The following is a 13,057-nucleotide window of genomic DNA, read 5'->3' as shown; positions in this document are numbered from 1 at the left end:
AAAAACACCACCATTTTTCTTTTTTTTTAAAATCAGCATTATTGATATATCGTTCACATGCTATTCAATTCACCAACCTAAAGTATATAATGAAAAAAATACTTGGTATATTCACTTGGGGTACCCATCACCACAATCTAATTTTGGGACATGTTCATACTCCCTAAGAGAAAGCTGGGTAGCCATAAGTAATAACAACTGTGGTCCCCCCATCCTTCCCATACCCAGCCCTGAGCAACTGGGTCCATTCTTTGCAGCTCAGCACCCAGGCTGGGGATCAGAGTCGATGAATGAGTGGAGAAGGGCACTACCATTCTGCATATGAGGACACTGAGAGCCAGAGAGAGCTTACTTTTGACAGGTCCTACAGCTCATTCATGACAGAGCTTGGAAAGAATACAGGTCCCTGACCTCAGTCCAGTCCTGTTTCTCAATTTGCATTGCTTTCTGCCCCATAGCTAAGGTCCATTCATACTCCAGCTCAGGAGCCCATTCATGCCTGTAATCTTATTCCCTCCTCAGAAGAACCTGTGAAGTAGAGGGCACTACTCAAGGGAGAATCTGATCTATGTGTGTTAGAGGCAGTGAGTAAGTGAGCCGAGACTATACCTTAGAGCTCCTGACTCCGGGATCTCTCTTTGTACCACAACGACCTCTGTGCCAGAGATTTAGCTTCTAAGAGCACAACGTATGCTGCTGGAAAAATAGTGTTGTGGAAGGCACCTTTGAGACCATGAAGGTCATTCAAACTTCCACCCAATTTGGAAATCTTTTACCGTATTCTTTAAGGTGAAAAACAACAGCAACTTTTACATTGATTTTTATTACTCATAAATATTTATTATACATTTTTAGTAGCTATCTACATATGCATTCATTTATTTAATCAACCAATAAATAAAATTCTCTGCCTCAGTCTTCCTTGTCTCCTAAAACAATTATCCTTGGCTGCCACTAAAAATTTTTTTTGAGTTCTCATTGAGCTGTTTTTAAGTTTTTCAAAGAGGTAAAATGTCTTTGCTTAAGTTTTTGCTTTTTTCATAGTCCTATGGACTCACATCTTTTGCTCCAGTCTGTCTGCATTCCAGAAGAATGGCAGTGACAGAAAAGAGATGTACTGAATATTGGCTTGGCTTGAGTTCTATACTACTTTTTAGGATGGGAATATGTAAGTATGTTTATAGTCAGAGAGGAAGAAACAGTCATGAGGGAGTGATGCACAAGGATGGGAATAATAAATGGAATAGGGGCCCAGAGATGGTTATCAAGGATGGGATTAAAGAGTGCCAGAAGAGAGCTAACCTTGGTACTGATTGGAATCGTTACTTCTTCCTCAGAACTGGGAGTGAAGGGAGAGAAGCAAGATGAAGAGGGAGAGATTCTTAGGTGGTAAGGATGAAAATTTATGTCCAATACAATAATAGGGAGAGCTGAAAATCATTTACTGCCTTTAATGTTATGGGCACTGTGCTAAGTGCTCTGCATGCATTTACCTTCTATAATCCTTAAAATCCCCTTTTAAGAACCCTATTTTTCATAACCATGTTTTTAAAAGAAGATTTTATTTATTTGTAAGAAAGAGAGGGAGTGCACAAGCAGGAGGAACAGCAGGCAAAGGGAGAAGCAGGCTCCCTGCTGAGCAAGGAGCCCAGTGGGGGTCTTGATCCCAGGACCCTGGGATCAGGACGGGACCCGAAGGCAGACGCTTAACAGATTGAGCCACCCAGGCGTCCTTACATAACCACATTTTTAAAAGATTTTATTTTTTAAAGTAATCTTTACATCCAACAGCTCAAATTTAACAATTCCCAGATCACTCTACCAGCTGAGCAAGCCAGGCACCCCTACATAACCACCCATGTTTAAGAAGAGTAATTTGCTCAGGGTTAAACTGTAGGGAGTGCTCTAGCCAAAATTACCATAATCTTCTCAGGGAGATAAGAGTCGGAGTTTTCTGTTGCAGATGGGAGGGAGGTGGTAAGGTGGTTCATTTGAACTTCACTCTCAAGAAATCTCAGTTGAGTACCTTTTGTATGCAGGGCACTGTTCTAGCCCTTGGCAACACATGGACAAATAAGACATGTTGTCTGAACTCAAGGAATTTATAATCTAGGATTCAAGTAGTTGGGAACCTGAATAAATTGGAAAGTTAGAGAATTCCTAAAAGCACTAATTAAGAAGAGAACTGTTGAACAGCAGTGAGTGGCCCCGCTGACAGAAGGGGACTTGAAGAGCTTTGTGTCACTCTTTCCAGTTAGAGAACTTGAGTATGAGGAGAACCATGTCTGGCATTTGGCAGGACAGGGTTGATAAAATAGCAAAGAAACAGAGAATTCTCAGGTGTTATTAAAGGTGTCATTTAACATGGATACAGTAGAACTATACTGGAAAATAATCTAGTCTGGAAATCTTACATATGGAATCTATGTCTGAAAGTCCCTGCATTCCAGCCTTGTTAAAAAGTTTCTAACCTTTATTTTGTTTATATTTATCTTGGCACATATTTTGGCTAAACACTCTCTTTGAAGAGCAGAGGTATACCTCTTAGCTGCTGGTTGTCAGAATTGCTAGATTCAAGTAGATACTAAATTGAGTAGAAGTCAGGTAATAAACCATTAATGGAATAGCTATGTTACGCTCGTACAGCTAAATAAAGAGGCTGACACCCAAGACACAGAATGAGTGCATCTGTCTTATGTTACATTATTTCTATTAAGGAGGTGAAATTTTTCTATAAAATCATTTTTTTAAAAATAAGTACAAGTAGTTTCTTGCCTAGACTTATGGATATAATAAATTTTTAATTGCTGTTTGAAACTTGTACCTTGGTTGGTTTTTACCTCAGTAGGTAAATCATCAGGGTAAACAAATGGTTACCTGATCAGGCTCTTACCTCAGTAGATAAAGCATCAGTTACCCTGATGCTTTAAGTGATGGGTTGAGTCTCTAGGTTTACTATTCATTTGCGGGTCAGTCTTCAAGTTTGAAGACTCAAAGTGAATTGGACCTGATGAGGTAAGAAGTTACAGCTACGTTTGACTCAGTAGCATCTGGGATAGACAAAAGCATGATTTGAAAGATCAGTGTCATAAAAATAAACTAATGTATAAACACTCCATGATGGACTTTGAAATTGTACAGATGGGAGAGTCTGAGATAGAAATCTCCCAGTGTTCTTGAGGAGCTTACAGATTGCCTCAGGCTACTGATGGGTGATTTAGACCCAAGGAAACAGCACAGAGACACTGGAACGTGACTACTGGCCATGTGCCCCTGCCATTTAGGACTCCCCACGGAGGGGTTGTGGCAGTGGCAACTGGTGCCGTCCTCGACCATCTCAGGCCCTCAGAACTCTGGCTGATCTACAGCCTTAAGGACGCTGGTGTAATCCCTGCATCAAGATTCTGACCCACTGAAGAATACTCTGTTTAGTGAAAGAATATTTTAAATTAGATTTACAAAAGAAAGTGATGTTTTTCTTAAACTAGGGAATAGTCTCTGAACTTATTAATTTATTTTTTTACTCTGTCCTCTGTGAACTTACTTTAAAATTATTGTATGGCTTTACCATTTCATACTGTGGTTCCATAATTTTAGTTGGTTTTAAAATCAAAATGTTTTAAGTATTTTTTTTTTTTAATTCACTGAAACCTTTTGGAAGCCTGAATGGCATTGTTTAATATGATAGTCCTGCATTTCCAGTGTAGAAATGTAGGTATATTGCTTTCTGATCAAATAAAGTTTTGGAGAACATTTTCCTCTTAGCGTCTTTGATCCTTTTTTTGGGGGAGGGGGACTATAAATCATAGAAGCAAATGATTAAGTAGACAGGTGGAGAGGAGGAAGTCACAAATAAAATAGGCACTTACATTTATTGTGTTTGCAGGGTTGTTTTTGAGGATGGCACATGTTTCTCGAGACCTTGTTTCTTAGCTATTTTATAGAGCTCTGGCCTCTTAACAGCACTGCTTTAATGACTTCTTGTGGGGTTCTTGGTTTATGTTAGCACTGGCTGTGGAGGGAAAAAAGAGGTCAGGTTTCACAAGGAGGCCGTAGACTTGTAAAATCATACAAACTGGCAGAAACAAAGTCCATGTCAAGGAGAAAGCCAAGATTTGCATAAGAACATAAGATGTTTTGCCATTTAAAGTCCCCCTTAAAAAAATCAAAATTACTCCTGAAACCAGTATTGCACTGTATGTTACCTAAAATGTAAGCAAAAATTTTTAAAAATACGATAAAAAAAGGTGAGAAAAAAATCAATATAGAAAAATATTTGTTGGAAAGCAAAGTTTAAGACTATCATGATAGAGATATGTATATTTACATATTCTAAAGTTTCTAAGTTTTCATGTAAAAGTTTATACAATTTGTTGAAAAGTAGCTATTATTCAGATGTTCTTTTTCTTGTAATTCTCAGATTGAGGGCCCTTGTTGGGTTGAGAATCAAGCATCCATAGCTCATAGGTGATGTCTACCCAAAGTTCATTGTTCAAAGTACTAAAAAGAAGGCAGATAAAATTAAAGTGAGGGATTTTATCAGGTAGTGGAACAATAGTAGAAAATCTATGCAGGCAAACTTTCTATTCCATGCCCCATGTAAGTAATAAAATTTATTTTAAAAATATTGCTTTTTCTTAGTTATGTGGATTATAGGAAAAATGTAGATACAAAAAATTATCATACATAATTCTGCCACTAGAGATCTGAACTTAATTACCTATCTTCTTGTAGTCTATTCCCTATTATTTCATTACTGAAGTAGGGGATTTTTATCCTCTCCAAAAAATTTACCACTGCACATGAAAAATGGGAATATTATTTGTTTCTCTCCATTTTATGTTCCTTTATGTAAAGCTTACAGTGTCTGGCTCAGTAGAAAAGAAGAATTTTTAATCTTAAAATACCTCTGACTTTGTTAGGGCTTTAAAGTTTATTTTTATTGCATGATGGTCACTAACATCCTTTGTTTGCCTTTCGGTAAGTCCTCATTCTGAAAGTGAAAACAGTGTATTCACAGCAGGACATCCCGTTACTGTTACCACCTCCAGCACCACAACCAAGGTTACTAGGTGCCCAGCAGTGCCCGAGCACACACTCATGTTGTTCTGTGTGTATATGTGTACATACATGTATATGTGTGTGTCATTTAGTATTCTTACAATAACCTTGTAAAGTATCATCCCCATTTTACTGACGGATGCTGAGGCTTGTGGTTGAGTAACTTCTCAAGGGCACGTAGCACCTGAACATGAGTCCAAAGCTGTGATTTTAACCCAGAGCCATAGATTTTAATATCTGCATTCTTTCTTAAAAAAAAAAAAGGTTTTATTTATTGATCTGAGAGAGAGAGAGAAAGCATGCACAAGTGGGTGGGATAGGCCGAGGGAGAGGGAGAAGCAGAGTCCCCGATGAGCAGGGAGCTTGACTCTGGGCTCAATCCCAGGACCCCGGAACCCCAACCTGAGCCGAAGGCAGACTCCTAAACAACAGAGCCACCCAGGCGTCCCTAATATCTGCGCTTTTAACTGCAAGGCTGTACTGCTTTACTGCCCTCCTCTATCTCCTAAATTATGTCCTGTAGTTTATTTAGATTTTATTCCTGATTTTCTTTAAACCAGCTAAGGCTAAGGTTTTGCCTTAGCTCTCTACTTCAGTTTTCTATTGCCTTAACTTCTATCATCAAGAAATGATCATAAGTTAAATTGGAAGAACAGTGAACACTGTGTTTCCTGAGCTCATTCCAACAGAGCTTCAGAAACAATAAATTCTTTTCTCTGCTAATTTTACATGTTATACATTGCTATTTTTATAGGCTGCTGTTCTAAAAACTCATGGATGTCTTTCTTCAAATCTTAATGACTGCCTGACATCTTGACCACCTGAACCAGTTAAAAAATCAGGTTGGATAAGTATTTGAGGTTTATATTATTATTATTATTATTTTAATATTTTATTTATTTGACAGAGAGAAATCACAACTAGGCAGAGAGGCAGGCAGAGAGAGAGGAGGAAGCAGGCTCCCTGCGGAGCAGAGAGCCCGATGCGGGGCTTGATCCCAGGACCCTGAGATCATGACCTGAGCCGAAGGCAGAGGCTTTAACCCACTGAGCCACCCAGGCGCCCCTGAGGTTTATATTATTAAGTCCTGGTCTTTTATTCTATAAGTTTTATAGCTTCCCAGTCTTCCTTAATATGTTGGGTTTCTTCTCATTCTGAGGAAACGAGAGTCTGTAATGGTGATTCTTCAGTGCATCTGAGCTCTTCTTCCTCATTCCCTGTGCAGGTACCACACTGTACTCCAGCCTTCCAGGCACGTAGCCCAGAAACCTCAACTGTTTGGATCCTTCCCTCACTTTCCCTTGAACACCTTATGGCCAAATCATGGTGTTCTGTGTATATCATCTCTTATATGTGCCCTCCCTTCCATTCCATAATCTCCTGCATCATTCAGGCCCACAGCCCATCTCTTGTCTACTGTTCTGATAGCCTCCTAAATGGTCTCCCTACCTCTAATGGTTCTCCAAGTATTTGGCTTTCTGATGTTCAAATGTATGTGAACTTAGAACTAGGAGAATAAGAATGTAGGCATAGCTAGCAATTCCCACTAGGTAAACTGTTTTTCAAATATATTTTAAACTTTCTAAAGATTTTGTTTGTTTATTTATTTCAAGGGGAAGAGGGACAAAATGGAAGAGGGAATCTGAAGCAGACTCCATGCTAAGTATGGAGTCCTACATGGGGCTCAGTTCCACGACCCAAGATCGTGACAAAGCCGAAGTCAGGAGTCAGACACTCAACTGACTGAGCCACCTACACACCCTTCATATAGATTTTTTAAAAAATATATTTGATTTCTAAAGAAATGTTAGACTGAGGTAGTAGACTCAATTTGCATGCATTCCTGTCTCTCTTATCTTTCATGGGTTCCTAGAGATAGAGGTACTCCTGCTTGTGACGAGAGCCTTCGCTTCAGAATATTATCCTAGTACACAGGGGTTTAAAGGTGTTACTGTGTTTTGGAAATTTAGGATTTTAACACAGATTCTTATCCAACTCAAAAGTCAATGCATACTAACTTAGACCAGAGCAGTAGAGTTGCTTGGATTAGAACCAGTAATTTTTGTCTTCAGTAGGAAGGTTGGGGATTTCATGAGAGGATTCACATCGGGTATCCAGAGACTGTTCACTAGCTGCAGAACCTTGAGTAAGGTGCTTAATTTCCCTGTGCTTCAGTTTCTTCAACTGAAATTTGGGGTAATAATGTCTGTGGGGTTTAAATAAATTATATAATGCGTTTAAAGCACTGCCTGGCAATAAAATATGTTTGACTATTATTATTTCTTTCATTATTGTAACCTCTGTTATGTGCTTTCATAATGCTTGGTATTTTTCCTTGAGAGCATTTCTCACAGTTTGAAGTTGTATGCTTGCATAGTAATTTAGTTGAATGCTTTTCTGTATCGTTAGACGAAGATCCCTGAGGGTGGTGCCTCTGTTGGTTTTGTTCATTATTGGATCCTTGACACCTAGAATATGCTAGACACTGAATGAACGTTCGTTGAATGAACGAATGAACTTAGAAGAGATTACTTTAGCCTAAAATATTTCTAAAATAGGTGTAATTAAAATCCTTTTCTGGACTGGGGCGATAGTTCATCTGGCCCATTATTGATGAATAATTACATGACTCAGAGCCTGCCAGCATGGGTAAACTACAAACTAAATGAATGATGTGATTATACAGATAATGGGATTGATACTGTGTGACTCGTGGAAATCAAATGCTTGTGTCACAGTTATAATGTGTATCTCTAATTGCAGAGTTATTCAGTATTTTTTAAATATAACTACATGAAAGTGACTTTTTAAATACTGCTGCATGCTTACCATATAAACAGTTTGGTTTGGAGTAATTGATGTCAACTGACTTTTCCTTTTTGCAGAAAGGAGCCAGTAAATCTGTTTATTGAGAATGTACTCAGCCAAAAAGAATTAAAAACATGTAGTTGGCATAAAGAAAGCTATTTGTCCCTTTTGATGTAGCAAGGATATATACATTCACTTTTTCTGATAATTTGGCTAAGAAGTTTAAAGACTTAGAAGGAGGGTTTGGTTGCTAACGCACAGTGCTTTTTGACATTTAAAATTGGAATCACATTTTTTTTTAAGATTTTATTTATTTATTTGGCAGAGAGAGATCACAAGTTGGCAGAGAGGCAGGCAGAGAGAGAGAAGGAGTGAAGCAGGCTCCCTGCCGAGCAGAGAGCCCGATGCGGGGCTCGATCCCAGGACCCTGAGATCATGACCTGAGTCGAAGGCAGCGGCTTAACCCACTGAGCCACCCAGGCGCCCTGGAATCACATTTTCTATGAGATTATTCCTTTTTTGGTTTTTAGCAGTAATGGGTTGACCTATGGAAGCCTTTGAATTAATAGATGGAAACCGCTTGTGAGCCCAGCACAGCCATATCACATACTTATGTACATTTAGAGGATGTTTCTGAAGCTGGGAAGAGGAAAAATGGGAGTAAGAAGACCAGATAAGGGACTTTCGTAGTGGTTTCAGTGAGAGATGTTGGAAGAGGAACACAGGAGTGGATCTGACATGTGTTCAGGAGTTAATATCAGTGGGAACAAGTGAATGAGAGTGTAGGAGAGGGAATTAATAGTGTCTAGCTCAGGTGAGTATCTGGATAGTTGTGTGATAAGCTTAAGTAGAGACATAGACTTGGAGGAAATAAGAGGATTTCATTTTGGACTTGATGAGTTGGAAGTACCTTTTTAAAATTCCAGGTGAAGGTGTCCAGTAGCAGTTGGAGCCATGAGTATGAAGCCCTGGGGATGGTGATCTAAGCCAGAGATGTATTTTGGGGAATCAGCTGCAAGAAATGGATGTCACTGAAAACTGAATGTGGATGGGATCCCCCAAAGAGAATCTGGGGAGAGAAAAGAGCAGGGAATCTCTGGAAGGAAAGGCAGAGGAGGAGGGAGCACCCTTGAAAAGGGAGACTGGAAGGAGGAATCAGAGAAATAGATAAGAAAGTGTGGAAGAAATAAGTGTGCAATGTCATTGACACTGTTTCAATAAAATAATAGGAGAAGAAGGCAGGTGAGATGTTCGAGATAAAAAGTCAGAGAGGAAGAAGGGGAGGCAACTAACATCAGCTACTCTTTAGAAAAGTTTTAATGCCATGGGGAAGAGAGAGGGTAGATAGCCGCTTAGAGGGTTACATGCCATAAAGAGATGTCTGGAGTTTAGTTCTTTTTGTGTTTTGAGATTTGGAAAAACCTAATCACTCTTATAGTTGGAAGGAAGGATTCAGGAAAAGAATTTGAATATGCAGGAGAGAGAGAGAAGCAAATGCCTCAGGTTCCCAGAGGTGAGGGAAAAGAATGGGGTTGGGCCTGAGGTGGAGGAGTTATAGACAGAAGGATGGCAACGTATTTTTATTGTGGAATCATGAATGCCTCTTTTTTCTTTCATCTCAGAGGTACTCATGAGAGTCCCAAAGGGTATTGTGCTTGGTCTTCTTTAGGAAAAATCATTTTCCCAGCAGGTTGAATTTTCAGAAGGGACCAGAAAGTGAGAAATGTTAAATATAGTTAAGACCCCCCCCCAAGAAATCATGGACAAGGTGAATATGGGATCAATAAGAGAAATTAATGCTTCATAAATCAGGCATATCTCCTTCTGCATTAAGTCTGTTACAGTATCATCCATCACATGATACACTCAAGAAATGAGTGAAAAGGCAGATGACGATGATCATGAAAATGGTCTTGACTTTGTTACCCACTGACAAAAGTGGTGTGAGAACCACTGTTCTTGAGGAAGCAGAAATTTGTGGTTACATACACACATAAGGTATTACTCTACCCCCATCTGCTTTTTGGAAGAAGATGTTCCCGAGTATTTTCACCATTATTACTCACTGGCTTTGTCTTATACCTCTAAAGTCTTGTGATCCATTTACAGGTCAATGAAAGTAAGTCTAAGGTAGAATATGTAGTCTTCTGTCACTTTTTACCCTTCCCAGTCTAATGAAGCATAAGTAAGTAGACCTTACTCCCTCTGCTTTTCTTCTTCATGACTCCTCACTTTGTTGATAAACTATAAACACACACACACACACACACACACACGTACGTATATATGTATGCATATTGAACTGGAGTCTGCAGAGGGGGGAGTAAGACCACCATTGGGGACCTTTATATCCCAAAAAATAGTAGAGGGAAAGAAAACCACAGTGTTATCTGGAGTCTGGACTCTATCAGAATGTAAAAGCGTGGACACTGATGACTGGCTCCTGGAGGCCTCCTAGAAAGAGAAAGAAGAATTATCTCTAGAAATATCAACACTTGGAGATTTATCTCCACTTAGGAAATACATGAGACTAAAAATAGTCTCTTGAGTCTCTCTACCTTTAATTTGTCAGGCACACACACACCATTTGTCTTCTTTCTCTCTTTTCTCATTCGGCTCCATCAATACCAGCCTCATCGGATTCCAAACACAGAGTGACATGTCTGTGTCCAGTGAGAACCGAGCCTTTGTTTCCACTGAGATATCTGTAGAATCTCACCATTCTCACCGCCACCACCCAGGTCTGTCATTCCTGTTTAAGCAGCCTGTTGGTCTTTTGACTTGAGGCTCTCCTTTTTCCACTCCATCCTCTATATCCATGCCTGGCTGATTTCTCCCAAACACAGCTATTATCAGAACTACTATTGTCCTTTGCTTAAAAATTTTCAGTGATGTCTTAATTTGTGTCATGGTACAGATCTGCTTTATCTCTAGTCTCCTTCCCCTTTTCCATGATCCCTTAATCTGAAATATTCTGCAATAGTTAGTTCTTGCTGTTTCCTTACAATCCTATAAACAGAGGCTACACATTTCTTCTGTGCTTGCTTCCCTGTCACCTGGAATGTCTTTTTTCCCCCCTTCCATCCAAACCCAACTGAATCTTCAAATCCAATCTCTGTAAATGGTTTTTACCTATCTAATTTGTCTTTCTTGATTTCCCTCTTCTCTGAAATATAGTAGTATGCGAAGTTCATACCACACAAAAACGGTATGTGATTACGTATCATTAATTGTTTATTTTGTTTCAGTTGTATTTTTTTTTCTTCAAATGGGTTGTAAGTTTCTTGAGAACTTATTTAGAATTTCATCCTGGTAAAGACCAGGTTCCCTGAGCTAGGCCGCTGTCCGTTGTTTTTCCAAAATCATGGTCTAAACTATCTTTGTGCTGGTTAAGTTGGGTCAGTCTTACGTCTGGCAGGAGTTCAAGTCTGATAAGATCTAGCAGAATGTTATTTCCAAGTACAGTACCTGTAGTAGTACCTGTACTTATTCTAACTTTGTAAACTTTATCTTATAGCGATCTCTACATTTGAAGTTCAGCCGATTTCTACTGCGGTCCAAGAAGGTGGAGTTGCTAGATTTGCATGCAAGATTTCCTCAAACCCTCCTGCAGTCATCACATGGGAGTTAAATCGGACAACTCTGCCTGTAACTATGGACAGGTAAATGCAGCTTTTCGTCATTGGAGATGATGCAGGAGTAATGAAGGCATCGTGAGACTTACAGGGGTAAAACCATTATGGAGCTTATTTTCATTTACAATAGTAATTACCAACCTCTTTAAGACATTTCAAACTTAGGGAAACAATTAGATCATCAGTCTTTGGCACATGGGGAATAATTTCTGAGTTTTGGTTTAGATCATAATTCAAATAACCTATCTTATTGCTTTGTTGCTTTCCTCAAACAACTTTTCTAATCATAGGACTACCTGAGCACCTGCTTTACCGCCCAAGGATTTAGGAAACCAAATTAGACCTTTACTGTGGCACTAGCACTCCTACTTTGGGGGTCTCCTATATACCCTGGTAGCTGCCCATTCTGTCTCCACCTACCACTTCCAGTCTCCTCTGGCCCCACCACACACACCCCCAGTGATCTGCAGGTGGTTGAGGTTTAAGGATCAAGAACTTACTAGCAACTTCATAAAGTCTGATTTCTGTCCTCATGAGTAGCAGTATTCCAAAGTAGGTAAAAATCGTTTGCTAAAATGGTAAGATGCTGAGATGGAAAATGTTATTCAAAAAAGCTTTTTTTTAAAAAAATACTTAGATTCAGGTATATCTTGGAGAATACATCTATTTTAATAGGCAAGACATCAGGATTTGAAAAAAATCATTCTAAGCTCTAGACCAGCAGTTACATAAGCTATAATGTCAAATGTAACTTGTATAAAATCAGACTGGTAGATTTCACAAACCACATACTGCGTAGTTATGCATGTTTCAGAGAGCTGTAGTGACCCAAATGAAAACAGTTGAGTCAAGCTAGTATTTTAAATGGTCTTTAAAATGTAAGTATTTTAAACAGTCTGGCACTTTAAAAAAGGTTGAATATATTAATCATAGAATACATGCTAAAATATAAAATCTCACTACAAAGAATTTAATCCCCTTTCTTCTTGTAACAGGATAACTGCCTTACCAACAGGAGTACTGCAGATCTATGATGTTGGCCAGAAGGATGCTGGAAATTATCGTTGCGCTGCTGCTACTGTAGCCCACAGACGTAAAAGTATGGAAGCCTCTCTGACGGTGATTCCAGGTACCACGCCAAAGTGACTTCAGCTTTTATTGGCCCAACTATTTTTCTTTTGTGGCTGTAATAGTATGCCATAAAATAGTACTGTAATTTCACTTAGATTATTGTTATCTAGTTGGAAATGGTCATTTTTATTCTCATTAGGCACCTCTTCTTTCACAGCCCAGCTTGTTTTAAGTTACGTCAACATCTTTAAGAAAGAATGAATATTTGTTTTGTAAAAATATAAAATGTGAAAAGAGAAAAACAATTATCCATTTCCACCCAAACTATCCATTGTCAATAAAGATGTATTTCTAGTTTGGTATTTTTTTGCTTGTTGTTTTAAGAAAAATTATAATTTGCATTTATAAAAATGATACATGGTTATTATAAAGATTATATAATATCTAATATTTAATATTTAATATCAATATAGTATGTGTAA

General features: G+C 38.7%; 1 protein-coding gene across 1 annotated transcript in view; it reads left to right on the top strand.

Moving 5' to 3' along the window:
* PRTG (protogenin) overlaps positions 1–13,057 on the top strand; it is a 113,265-nt gene that overhangs the window by 44,494 nt on the left and 55,714 nt on the right. The window contains exons 3-4 of the mRNA XM_046007814.1: positions 11,387–11,531; positions 12,500–12,633. Of these exons, the coding sequence (XP_045863770.1) occupies positions 11,387–11,531; positions 12,500–12,633 (279 nt within the window). The remainder of the gene's footprint in view (positions 1–11,386; positions 11,532–12,499; positions 12,634–13,057) is intronic.

This window comes from Meles meles, chromosome 6, assembly GCF_922984935.1.
Source record: "Meles meles chromosome 6, mMelMel3.1 paternal haplotype, whole genome shotgun sequence".
Taxonomy (NCBI): Eukaryota; Metazoa; Chordata; class Mammalia; order Carnivora; family Mustelidae; genus Meles; species Meles meles.
This window is presented reverse-complemented; position numbering and strand designations above follow the sequence as displayed.